General features: G+C 44.0%; 1 protein-coding gene across 1 annotated transcript; it reads right to left on the bottom strand.

Moving 5' to 3' along the window:
* Positions 1 to 320: 320 nt before the first annotated feature.
* mfsd11 (major facilitator superfamily domain containing 11) lies at positions 321 to 6,644 on the bottom strand. The gene is made up of 14 exons (XM_023349566.1): positions 6,421 to 6,644; positions 4,946 to 5,078; positions 4,821 to 4,876; positions 4,647 to 4,754; positions 4,493 to 4,572; positions 4,318 to 4,414; positions 3,691 to 3,749; positions 3,461 to 3,620; positions 3,234 to 3,277; positions 3,097 to 3,162; positions 2,787 to 2,912; positions 2,521 to 2,695; positions 1,163 to 1,298; positions 321 to 1,090 (listed from the first exon to the last, which is right to left on the bottom strand). The coding sequence occupies exons 2-14, from the start codon at positions 5,039 to 5,041 to the stop codon at positions 929 to 931; spliced, it is 1,365 nt and encodes a 454-aa protein (XP_023205334.1). The 5' UTR covers positions 5,042 to 5,078; positions 6,421 to 6,644; the 3' UTR covers positions 321 to 928.
* Positions 6,645 to 13,045: the final 6,401 nt, after the last annotated feature.

The raw sequence follows: 13,045 nt of genomic DNA, 5'->3' as shown, positions 1-13,045 counted from the left end.
CAGCCAGATGGAAGCCGGAGCGCGATAACCTGGATTATCTGCTGGGTTTGGAACCAGTGCCGTTAAACTGGTTCTTCCTGGGCTGGTCCAGAGGAAGTCGACGGCGGAGCTCCAAAATTAGCATAAAAATAATAAAACTACGTTTCTACTCACTAATTTCCCTTTGAGATCAATTCAAATAACTGGACAAACTGAATAAACTCCAGTTCAAAGGTTCTGACCCGATTACTTCCAAGTCTTCCAGAACATTTCGTCACATTTTGGCCTAGTCCAAACCCAAGCTTCGGGGATCAGAACTATGCGGAGGGAGAAAAATGATCCAAGATTCCCGAAATTATTGATTGTTTTTTTTTTTTTTTACATTTTAATAATCTGAAAAGTGTGGTGTGCATTTATATCTGGACTGATGGACGCCGACACCCTTAAATAAACCCAGCTCCAGTTAGTGCAGGGGTGTCAAACTCCAGTCCTGCAGGTTTTAGATGTGCCACATGTACAAACACTGGAATGAAACGGCTTCATGACCTTCTCCTTGTGCCGATCGGTTCTCCAGAACCTTAATGACCTGATTATTCTGTTCAGGTGGTGCAGCAGAGACACATCTAAAGGTTGCAAGGCAGCAGACTGGAGGACTGGAGTTTGACACCTGTGTGTTAGTGTGTCATTTAAACTGAGATGTTCTGGTTCTGGTCTCAGAGGTTCTGCAGAGAACCCAGAACCAGCAGCAGGTTCTGTTTAAAGCAAATGAGGAACGTCTCCAGAGACAGGTTGGACCACCTGGATGTCCACGGTCTCTCCAGACATCTACAGCAGCAGCTTCCTCAGGCATGATCCGCTCCAGGTTTTCCCTCCACCATCCAGCAAGGTGACTTTATCTGGGAGGACGGCGTCTCCTGGCGTCCGTCCATCTGGGCGTCTCCTGGACGCTTCAGATGCTGTCGTAGTCCGAGTCCCTCCTCCTGGACTCGGCCAGCCACTCGACAGCAAAGAAGGACACGGAGCCCAGGAAGCCGAAGACGACGAGGATGAGGAGCTGCCAGTGCAGCAGCAAGAAGTTGCTGTAGAAGAAGGCCACGGCAGCCATGATGGACTGCAGAGAGAAGGAGAAGAGTTAGCGGCGGTCCGGTTCCACCGAGTTGGAGATCTGGGCCGGAACCAGAACCTGGATGAACTTGAAGACTGCGAAGGCGGGGGCGCTGTTGTCCCGGAACAGGAAGCCGATGATGCTGAGCAGCTGCGTGTTGAAGCAGCTGTCGCCAAGGCCCAGCAGGAAGCTGCAGATCATCGCCACGGCAACACTGCAACACACAGAGTTTTAAGTTTGTCCAGAAACTTTTTACTGGTTTTTCAAAAGCCAAACTGTTCCAGTTTGTCGAGTTGTAAAGAAGAGAAAGCGCTTGGAGGTCAGCTGTTTTACACCAACTATCCCTCCCCAATATGGAGGCCCAACTCTGCTCCACAAGACACCACATACTGGTTTAACAGGATTAACTGGGAATCCTGTCAAACCACATACTGGTTTGACAGGATTCCCAGTTGTGTTTTATTTACTTTATACTCCAACCTGATCCAACCCAGTACGGGTGAGTAATGCTTAAAACAACGCAAGATGGTGTAATTCAGAGGTCCAATTTTCTTAAGCTGATCAGGTGACCAGCAGAGACCAGTAGAGACCCAGCAGAGACCAGCAGAGACCAGTAGAGACCAACAGAGACCAGTAGAGACCAGCAGAGACCAGTAGAGACCAACAGAGACCAGTAGAGACCCAACAGAGACCAGGAGAGACCCAGCAGAGACCCAGCAGAGACCAACAGAGACCAGTAGAGACCAACAGAGACCCAGCAGAGACCAGTAGAGACCCAGCAGAGACCCAGCAGAGACCCAGCAGAGACCAGTAGAGACCCAACAGAGACCAGGAGAGACCCAGCAGAGACCAGTAGAGACCCAACAAAGACCAGGAGAGACCCAGCAGAGACCAGCAGAGACCAACAGAGACCAGTAGAGACCCAGCAGAGACCAGTAGATACCCAGCAGAGACCAACAGAGACCAGTAGAGACCAACAGAGACCAGTAAAGACCAACATAGACCAGTAAAGACCCAGCAGAGACCAGTAGAGACCAACAGAGACCAGTAGAGACCCAGTAGAGACCAACAGAGACCAGTAGAGACCCAGCAGAGACCAACAGAGACCAGTAGAGACCCAGCAGAGACCAGTAGAGACCCAGCAGAGACCAACAGAGACCAGTAGAGACCAACAGAGACCAGTAAAGACCAACAGAGACCAGTAAAGACCCAGCAGAGACCAGTAAAGACCCAGCAGAGACCAGTAGAGACCAACAGAGACCAGTAGAGACCCAGCAGAGACCAGTAGAGACCAACAGAGACCAACAGAGACCAGTAGAGACCAGGTTATTTGCTGAACTTTTTGAAAATGTGGTGTCTGCAGGCTTTGCTTCCTTTGGTAGCTAGATAGTGGAAGCATAGAATGATTCTGACCAGCAGGGGGCAGCGGTTCCTACCTGGGTGTGATAAAGGCCTCCAGATCCGTGCCGCCCTCCGGCGCCAGCGGAGCGTCACTGGCGATGTTCAAGAAAATCAGGAAAAACGCCACAAAGTGCGTTATGAGGCCCAGCAGAACCACCGGGTTCCGCCCAAAGCGATTTTTCTTATTTAGCATCCCAAAGACGCCCCCTCCTGGAGGGAAAGGGAAACAGCTGGATAAACAGCTCCGCTGCAGAGCCTGGACCGGACCGGACGCTCCAACCGGACCGGACGGGCTGCTTACCTATGATCTCTCCTAGACCGATGCAGATCCCTGAGATGCCAATCAGACTCTTGGCATCGGACCCAAACCGGGTCATGGCGCCGATACAGGTTCCGTACACGCCACTGTAGAAGGTGAGCTCCAGACCTGAGAGGGAACAGAAGCAGAACTTCTTTTAGCCCAATCATTAATCTTGGAGAACCAGAACCTCACTGAGCTACAGGGTTGTTAGGCTTTTAGAACCTTGAAACTAAATTGAGTCCACTTGGTTGCAAGTGGTTCCTACTGGGTCGGTTAAAAGTCTCAGAACCAGTCCTACAGCAGAACCCACCTGTGTATCCGATGGAAGCGCTCAGCAGCAGCATCTCCTTGGTGACGGAGATCCTGCAGGCCTGAACTGGAGACAGAGAGCAGAGGTCAGGAGGAAGAGGAGGAAGAGGAGGAGGATGAAGAGTGTGTTGATGGTACCAAAAGCGTCCAGAGCCTGAGTGCAGAGATCTGGTCTGGATGAACTGCAGAGACAAAAAACACGAGACTCAGATCCTCAAAACACGAAGCATCATCAGCCTGGTTCCCCGCCAGGCTGAATTCGCCCCCTGCCAGGATTCCCTTCAGAAAGTCTTCAATGCCAAAGAGGAAACCGGTTCCTACCACCCAGGGGGTGAATACTTTATACAGCCCACTGACAACCTCACCTGTCTGTGGACCCGTCTCCGGACTCAGTCTGTAGTAGAGACTCTGTCGCCTCAGAACCGGAGGAAGACTCCGGGTCGGGTTTCCTGATCAGGAAGAAGAGGAAGCAGCCGACCAAACTGATGACGGTGAGAGAGATGAAGACGGTCCGACGATCCTTGTCTAAAAGACACAGAGTGAGTTGGAGTGAGTCGGCTTCAGTCGGGCGCCGCCTGCTGCCGCCTCATCCTACCTGTGATGTGGACGTGGCCGTGCCAGGCGCAGTAGATGTAGAGGTTCCCGAAGAACAAGCTGCAACCAGAGGAGATCAGATCAGAAACTTCTGCACCAAAACGGCTGCAGCTGGAGACTAAACTGATAACAGACTCAGCATAATTATATTAGAAATAAATCTCATCTGTGGCAAAAATAGTGTGAATATCAGCAGGCGACGGACTCGAAACGAGACCAGAGGATCACCTGTAGGAGCCGAACGCTCTCAGGTAAATCTGCCGTATGAAGAACGATGGCGGTTGTTTTTATTGTCCGTATTTTAAATGTATGAAACTTAAACTGAAGCAGCTTCCTCTGATTGGCCTGAGAACAGGAAACTGACTGGAAAACTCGGAGAAAGGACGACACCCACGAAAGGAACGCTGAGACCAAAGCTCCAGCTGGAAAGTCCACACCGAACCATCAACTCCCTGGGTCAGAACCGGGTCAGAACCCGGTCAGAGTAGAAAGACAAAGGGGTGTGAATACTTTCCTTCAGGGTTGTGGTAAAACCCTGTCTGTGGTTTCCTTGGTAACCAGACCCTCACTAGCATCAGCCAGCTAAGCACTAGCATTGGTTCTGGTTCTGCTGGATGACCTGGTTTACCTGAACTGGAGCAGAGACCAGAAAATGCCACTGTTTCTCCCAATGGATCGATCGGTGGAATTGATCGCCAAAACGTTTCCCTGAGCCGTCCACAAGACTGGAGAGAGAGAGAGAGTTTAGAGGAAGAGGAGGAAGAGGAAGATAAAGAAAGGAGGAGGAGGAGCGTCAGCTGTACCTGCGGCGGCCACGCCCACCAGGACGGAGGCTGTGTAGAAGCTCCAGGTGAGCGGGTGGATGAACATGGCGATGTAGCCGCTGGAGACAAGATACGGGTCAGAACCGGGTCGGAACCGGGTCAGAACCTTCAGGTGTGTGGCAGGAAGTGGTACCTGTACAGGATCCCGCTGAGGAACATGGAGACCTGCGGGCCGATGAGCGTCACCACGGAGGGCGCCATCAGGTTGGAGGCGGAGAAAACGCCATAAATGATCGCCATGCTGGGGAGGAGGAGACCATCAGAACCAGAACCTGGACCGGGACCAGGACCATGACCAGAACCTCACCTTGTATAGCCGCTTCCATGAAACTCGGTGCTGTTAAAGCTCTTGATGACCGTTTGCTGCAAACACAAAGAGGAGGAGCTTCAGCTGCTGATCCAGAACCAGAACCAGAACCAGAACCGACCCACCTCAATGTTTCCACATGTCTGGAAAGCTGTGAACATGAACATGAAGCCGAAGCCGAGGATGACGATGTTCAGCAGCTTCTTCCCGTCTGGACCCATCCTGGAGGATCTTCCAAGCCCAAATTAGGAAAACTTCCTGCAGAGGACAGGAAGTAGAGACAAACAGGCTGCATCAGAACCATCAGAAAGGTGGGCCGGGTCGTTAATGGTAGGTTCAGAACTGGGCTGCAGCCTCACTGCTCTCACCTTACAAGCTAGCGATGGAAGTAGCATCAGGCTCTCCATGCCGTAACAAAGCTACAGTTTGATGCCGCTGGCTACAGCTTTGATGCCGCTGGCTACAGCTTTGATGCCGCTGGCTACAGCTTTGATGCCGTTGGCTACAGCTTTGATGCCGCTGGCTACAGCTTTGATGCCACTGGCTACAGCTTTTATGCCGCTGGCTACAGCTTTTATGCCGCTGGCTACAGCTTTGATGCCGCTGGCTACAGCTTTGATGCCACTGGCTACAGCTTTGATGCCGCTGGCTACAGTTTTGATGCCACTGGCTACAGTTTTGATGCCACTGGCTACAGTTTTGATGCCGCTGGCTACAGCTTTGATGCCGCTGGCTACAGCTTTGATGCCACTGGCTACAGCTTTGATGCCACTGGCTACAGTTTTGATGCCGCTGGCTACAGTTTTGATGCCGCTGGCTACAGCTTTGATGCCGCTGGCTACAGTTTTGATGCCGCTGGCTACAGCTTTGATGCCGCTGGCTACAGCTTTGATGCCGCTGGCTACAGCTTTGATGCCGCTGGCTACAGCTTTGATGCCGCTGGCTACAGCTTTGATGCCACTGGCTACAGTTTTGATGCCGCTGGCTACAGCTTTGATGCTGCTAGCTGCAGGTTTAGAAACTGGTCATGGAGATGTTAGGAAGGCCCAGCTAGAATTCCCACCTGAAGCAGTTTCTCTAGTAGAGAGCAGGTGAGCAGGAACAACTTCCATTTACACGGAAAAAGTAGTTTTACTACAACGTACTGTAGTTTTTCTTTAATTGAAAAATATTATCTTGAAGTATCTCTACGATTACTGAATCCTCTGACCACTGGCTAACTTCACTGAATGAAGAACAAACATGCTTTGATGAATACAGCTCTCATCTGGTCTAGTTAAAGCACAATTAAAGGGACAGACCAGCAGTTGGTCCCTGAACCCACACCTGACCGAACTGGACCAACGAAGATCCTGTCTGCCTAGGGAGATATTCATAAATGTTCTGATCCATATTAGAGTCAGAGAGGTCCAAACCCCCCGGAACAGCAGAAGGTTCTGTTCAGCTAAGATGACCCAGATGGGAAACCTCTGGAGCTGCAGATGTTTCTCTTTCATCGTTTTAATAACCAGAAAAGCGGCTCTATGTCATGATTAAGGCGGATGTAGCTTCCAGTCAGGTGATCTAAAGATATAATAATAAGCAGCAGGAAATGACTCACCGCCCGAACCAGAACCAGAACCAGGCTCGGCTCGCTTGTTGAATCCAGCAGCTTCTCACTGGGTCTCCAGCTTCATGCCTCCCTGCTGCGGGTAGTTCGAGGAGAAATGGAGATACTCTCAGGTGGGAACCGGACCGACCGGGAGTCACATGATCAGTCAGCTGACCAACACGCAGCTGGAGAAGCTAATGCTGCTAGCCGCTTCCGGCCGAACCGCAGGAACCCAGTTTAAAATCTTTTTTTTTTTTTTTTTTTTTTTTTAATGGATCTTTATTGAGATACAAAATACATAACAGTACAAACACAGAAATGTCTGCCAGGTGTCACCGACACATACGGTACATCACCATGACGTTACATGAACACATTTTTTTTAAAACAAATTAATCAGAAACAAATGAGGCAATTACAGTAGTGGAATTCTGTATAAGGCACATATAGAAGAGGCATATTTAAAATGGAATACAGAGTAATATTGATAATAGAAAATTAGTATTACAATAAGTAATAGTGAAACAATAACTAAAAAAAAAAACGGCAAAGGGGGATTCATGTATTAGGATTAATATACATCAGTGGGCAATTCCATTAATATTTCAGCCAGGGATTCATACGGTTCAATACATTTCAAGGATTTCAAATATAACTGGAATTCAGATAAGAAGATGTTAAAAACTGGGGATGATCTCAGCAGTCTTTGTTTATGAATAAAGAATTTTGCCAAACAAAATATTAAGTTACAACAGAGTTCTGTAGTTTTGTTTATTAATAACACTCCAAAAGTTATCATATCTCTAGAAATAGATTCAGGAAGTGTGATTTTTAAACTGATCCACCTTTCTAAGCAATTCCAGAATGTTTTGGTTTGGTTGCATTCATAGAAGATATGGTCTATCGTTTCAATATCACGTTCACAAAATGAGCTCTTATTGTCATCGATATTAAAGCCATTTCTTAATAGTTCTTTTGCAGGGTAAATTGCATTTAAAATTTTAAAGTGTGTTTCTTTAGCTTTTGGTTGTATGGGGAGTTTAAAACAAAGAGTTCTTAAAGTTTCAATTGATTTATTATCAAACTTGGAAAGAATGTTATTTCTATTAATTTTCCCAGGGAACAGAGTTTCGTTAAGACAGTTTCTAATTGTGTGGTTATTGAATTTTTGGTCAGTCAATGAAATTCCATTAATTAATAAATTTGGTAATTGTGGGATCATCGGATTTTTTATTATCACGTTTTTTACCTGATTAATAAATTGTTTCAGAAAGGCATTAAATAATTTGGTAAATTCAGCTCTTGGGGGAAAGAATTGATATTGTGCACATAATTGTTCGTAGTTTAACAGGCAACCATTAGCATCCATTAAGTGTATAATAGACCAAATATTCTTCTCCATCCAATCTTTGTAAAATAAGGATTTATTGCGATGTAATATGAATCTGTTATTCCATATGATAGAGGAGTGAGGCGAGTAGTTATGTACATAGAGCATTTTCCAGTATAGTAATACTTGTTTATGGAACTCTGATAGTTTAATGGGCAATTTATTTATATTGAAATCAAGTTTTAAACCACCTATTTTGTTAAATACATAATTAGGGACACAATACCAAAATAACTGAGAATTTTTAACCCAGGATTTCAACCAATTAATCTTAAGGGTTCCGTTAAGACATTCAAAGTCAATTCCTTTCAGACCGCCATCTTTGAATTGTTTCACCATATGACTTTTCCGTAGGTAGTGTGGCCTGTTCCTCCAAATAAAGTTCATGTTCATTTGGTTAATAGTTTTAGTTAAACTATTTGGGATAGCAGTGCTACAAGTTGAGTAAATTAATCTTGATAAACTTTCCATTTTTGTTAAATAAATGCGTCCTAAAATAAAGAGGTCTCTTTGGAGCCATGAGTTAAGTTTGGATTTACATTCTTTGATCTTGTTTTCAATAGTTAAGGTTGATTCTTGGTTTTTGGTTATAACATTTCCTACGTATTTAATTTCAGATTTAATTGGAATGCTAGATATTTCTTTTAGGGGAGTGTCATGAATGGCTATAAGCTCACATTATTTTAAATTTAGTGTTAGTCCTGAAGCCTCAGAAAATGTTTTAATTTTATCAATTACAATTGAAACCTGCTTGTGATTTTTTAAGAAAACGGTGGTGTCATCTGCTAACTGGCTAATGATTAATTCTGTACCAAAAACATCTAATTTCTCAATGACTACACAGTTTTTAAGATAGATTGCTAACATTTCTGCAACCAAATAAAGAGATATGGGGAGATGGGACACCCTTGAGGAATTCCAACATTAATGTTAAATCTGGCTGTGGTGCCCTCAGGTAGTATTACACAACTATTAATGTTTTGATATAAACCTCTAATTAAGTTAATAAAATTGGCTCCAAAACCAAAATGTTCAAGAACTGAGAATAAGAATTGATGTTCCACCGAGTCAAAGGCTTTATAAAAGTCAAGGAAAAGAATGAAGCTGTTGTCTTGGATCATATCCCTATATTCAATCAGGTCCTTCTCCAGTCTGATATTGTTGTGGATTGACCTTCCTTTTAAGAAGCCAGATTGTGATTCTGCAATAATGTTTGAGATTCCTGTTTGGAGACGCATGGTAAATATGTATGTTAGTAATTTATAATCAGAATTTCTGAGTGTAATAGGTCTTCTATTCTCAATAAATCTAGGGTCCTTGTCTGGTTTGGGGATACATATAATAATTCCTTGATTCATTGTGGTAGGTTTAGAATAATTTTTAAAAATTTCTGTAAAAACTTGATGCAGTAATATTTTTATGTCTTCCCAAAAATGTTTATAAAAGTTTCCTGTAAGTCCATCTGGACCTGGTGCTTTATTTATTGATAAGCGATTAACAGCCTTATCAAGTTCTTCTATTGTAATTTTGTTGTCACAAGTTTTTTTGTAGTCATTCTCTATTTTAGGGATAAATGTTTCAATTTGTTTTAAAAAGTTGTGAGATTTTTGTTCTGAGAATTTGGAGGTATATAATTTGTTATAGAATTTAAAAATTTCAATTGATATTAATTTTTCATTGTTGGTTTCTACATTATTTATTATTAAGGATTTGATAGAATTTTGTTGTTGTCTTCTTCTTTCCAGATTACAAAAGTCGGCCGTGTTTTTTTCTCCTTCTTCCATCCATTTTGCTCTTGATCTAATAAAAGCTCTTTGGCTCTCTGGATATACATTTCATCCAGTTTGGGTTGGAAGATTCGTATTTTTTCTTTGTCTTCCATTGAAGAATTGGGCTTATTGCAATATAAATTTAGTTGTTGTACAATATCTAGTTCTTTTTTTGGAGTTCTTTTTTAATTTGTTTACTGAATGAGATAGAAAATTGTCTGATCTTGTACTTCAGGAATTCCCATTTTTGGACAGGGCTACTTAATTCTTCAGAGTCCTTAATATTTTGGATTAAATCTTTGATTTTTTGGCAGTAGGTATTGTGCTGCCTTTTGTAAATTAAGCTGGACCAGCAAGGTTGAAAACTAGAACGCCCCCTGGTGGATATTTTGTTATGTTTTGATGACGCTAAAAAAGAATATAGATCCAAGATGGTGGAACGCGTCACCGAACAGTTCACGATTTAAGCTGATTATCATCCTAATACGTTGTGTTTCAGACAAGATTTGTTCGTAAGTGTTGGTTAATTGTAAAAGCAATAATTGTCTCTTTGTTTTATGTAACTGGTGTAAATAATTGTACGCTGGAGTCAGTTAGGAAAAGTTTTTATTTTTAGCTAGCAGCTAGAATAGCTAATTTGCTATGTTCGTTGGCTAATACTCAGTTTTGTATGTTTCAGTTTACGATGGCCAAAGTGATGGCAGGGGTCAGAGGTCACTCTTCAATAAACAAGTAGAAAATAAACAAGTTTGGTTATTGGAGCGTCGTTGACTGGCTGTCTAGCTGCTGAAAACTGGAAATCTCAGGGCGAGGACAGCGCAGGTATCATTTTTAAGGAGACTGCAGTTAAATTTCCAATATTTACTTGTACCTGATTTCCAGTTTTGAGGTTTCATTTGTAAAGAAATAAGGCTATGGTCAGTCAAAGGTGCTGCAGAGATGTCTGAGTTAATTTTATTGGACAATAATTCATTTGTTATAAGCCAATAATCAAGTCTTGACTTGCTATTTGAACCAAACCATGAAAATTGATTACAGTTGGGATTAAGATGTCGCCATACGTCAACTAGATTTTGTTCACTGCAGAAATTGTAAAATATTTTGTTAAGGTAACTTGAGTTATGTTTAGAGGGCCATTTATCAAAAAATTCATCATGAACAAGGTTGAGATCCCCACCAATTATAATATTGTTTGTTGAATAAAAAGATATTAGGTGATCTAAGTTTAGGGTTATTTCTTCAAGTAATAATTTGTTCTGGGTTTGATTGTTATAACCATATATATTTAATAAAATAAAAATTACGTTATCCAAACATACAGTGAGAAATAGCCAGTGACCATTTTCATCCATTTTACTTGATATTATCTGACCCTGGAAGTTTTTAAGAAGAATAGCGACCCCTGCTGATCTTGAAGAGCCATGACAGAAATAAGTTTCATCTCCCCATTGTTTAGACCAAAAGATGCTATCTTCTTGTTTAGAATGAGTTTCCTGTAAGAATATTAAATTAGCATTTTTCCCTTTACAAAATAAAAAGAAAGTTTTCCTTTTAGTTAAATCTCTTAGGCCCCTTGCATTAATAGAAATTAACGAAAGTTCACTTTTCAAGTTAAACATAAAAAATTAAAAAAACAAAATAAAAGGCTGAACAGTATTTGAATAGGTTTACCTGAGAATAAATTGAACTGTAGGCAGCAAAAACTCCTGAACTGATCAAATTATCTGGAGTCAGAAATGTTGTGTAGATCTATTGTGACGTTAAGGAGCAACTCGTTGTCCATTGATAAAGGCATATGGGCCTTTGAACCGCCTTTATCCCAGCTCTCCGTGCTTGTTCTACTTTGGGCCACACAGCCAGTCGTGCTTCTCGGTCTTCTTTGCTGAGGTCCTCGGAGAACCGGATGTTGAGCTCCCTGCAGATGGGGTGTTGCTTAGTGGATCTCCAGAGTTCATCCCTGAAGATCCGACCAGTAAACTGGACAATAATCTGCAGTGGGCGGTTGGTGTCGTTCGGGCCGAGGCGGTGTACAGTGTCGAGAATGAAGTCCATCTTCTCTTTCCATTGTGGCAAAATCTGCTTAATAACATTCGCGACTTTCTGTCTTGTGTCTTCCTCCTTCTCCTCTTTTAAGCCGTTAATGCGCAGATTCCATCTTCTTTTGTAGCGCTCTGATTCTGCCGCTTTTCTTTCAATCTCTTGAATCTTCTTTGTCAGCTTGGCATTTGTGGTTTTAAGTTGTGTAATCTCATTTTCCTGCTTCTCGTTTGTATTTTTACAATCTTGAATTTCAGCGCTGTTGAACTCCACCGCTTTAGCAATATTTGCAATGGAGAGCGTGTTCCGTTTCATTTCTTCTCCAAAGTTCAGCATCATTTTCTGTAGATTTTCAACTGCTTCTAAAATCTTGGCATTGGATGCATTTAAACTAACCTCCTGGTCTCCTTTTGTCTTCTTCTGTGGTACCGGAGGCTTGCATGGTGATGATGGGGCGTTTTTAGTCCCTTTGGCATCCCAGTATGTCCAGCCCCTCTCAAGGAGACTGAGAGGGGCTGGACATACTGGGATGTCCCTATCAAAAACTAAAAGACTAAAAACGCCCTATCAATATCATCTGCCCCAAGTGGAGGAGTTTAAGTATCTCGGGATCTTGTTCACGAATGGGGGAAGAAGGGAGCGGGAGATCGACAGGCGGATTGGCGCAGCGTCTGCTGTCAAGCGGGCGCTGTACCGGTCCGTCGTGGTGAAGAGAGAGCTGAGCCAAAAAGCGAAGCTCTCGATTTACCGGTCGATCTACGTTCCCACCCTCATCTATGGTCATGAGCTTTGGGTCATGACCGAAAGAACGAGATCGCGGATACAAGCGGCCGAAATGGGTTTTCTCCGTAGGGTGGCTGGGCTCTCCCTTAGAGATAGGGTGAGAAGCTCAGTCATCCGGGAGGGACTCAGAGTAGAGCCGCTACTCCTTCACATCGAGAGGAGCCAGTTGAGGTGGCTTGGGCATCTGGTCAGGATGCCTCCTGGACGCCTCCCTGGTGAGGTGTTCCGGGCACGTCCCACCGGGAGGAGGCCCCGGGGAAGACCCAGGACACGCTGGAGAGACTATGTCTCTCGGCTGGCCTGGGAACGCCTCGGGATTCCCCCGGAAGAGCTGGAAGAAGTGGCCGGGGAGAGGGAAGTCTGGGCCTCCCTTCTGAAGCTGCTACCCCCGCGACCCGACCTCGGATAAGCGGAAGAAGATGGATGGATGGATGGATGGCATCCCAGTTTAAAATCATCCCGAGGTGACCACCAGGTGGAGACGTTTCAACTGCAGCCGGAAACTACGTCATAAAGAAGCTACAACTTTCTGTTTTTAAAGAAACACTCCATGTTCAACTGACCTTAATGTTGTTTAAAAACACTAATAATGCTTTAACTATCAAACTGAGTCATCAGTGGGAAAATCTGCTTTTCACAGGAGAAAGAAAGAGAA

The sequence above is a fragment of the Xiphophorus maculatus genome, chromosome 16, assembly GCF_002775205.1.
Source record: "Xiphophorus maculatus strain JP 163 A chromosome 16, X_maculatus-5.0-male, whole genome shotgun sequence".
NCBI classification, from domain to species: Eukaryota; Metazoa; Chordata; class Actinopteri; order Cyprinodontiformes; family Poeciliidae; genus Xiphophorus; species Xiphophorus maculatus.
The sequence above is the reverse complement of the archived record's forward strand: the minus strand, read 5'-3'. Positions and strand labels throughout refer to the sequence as shown.

What these genes read in the sequence shown, in the direction of transcription:
- mfsd11 (XM_023349566.1), bottom strand. Translation starts at nt 5,041, where the DNA reads ATGGGTCCAGACGGGAAGAAGCTGCTGAACATCGTCATCCTCGGCTTC. An exon ending in AGACATGTGGAAACATTGAG is followed by an intron (nt 4,877 to 4,945) that starts GTGGGTCGGTTC and finishes TTGTGTTTGCAG; the next exon opens with CAAACGGTCATCAAGAGCTT. An exon ending in CGGTCTAGGAGAGATCATAG is followed by an intron (nt 2,696 to 2,786) that starts GTAAGCAGCCCG and finishes CTTTCCCTCCAG; the next exon opens with GAGGGGGCGTCTTTGGGATG.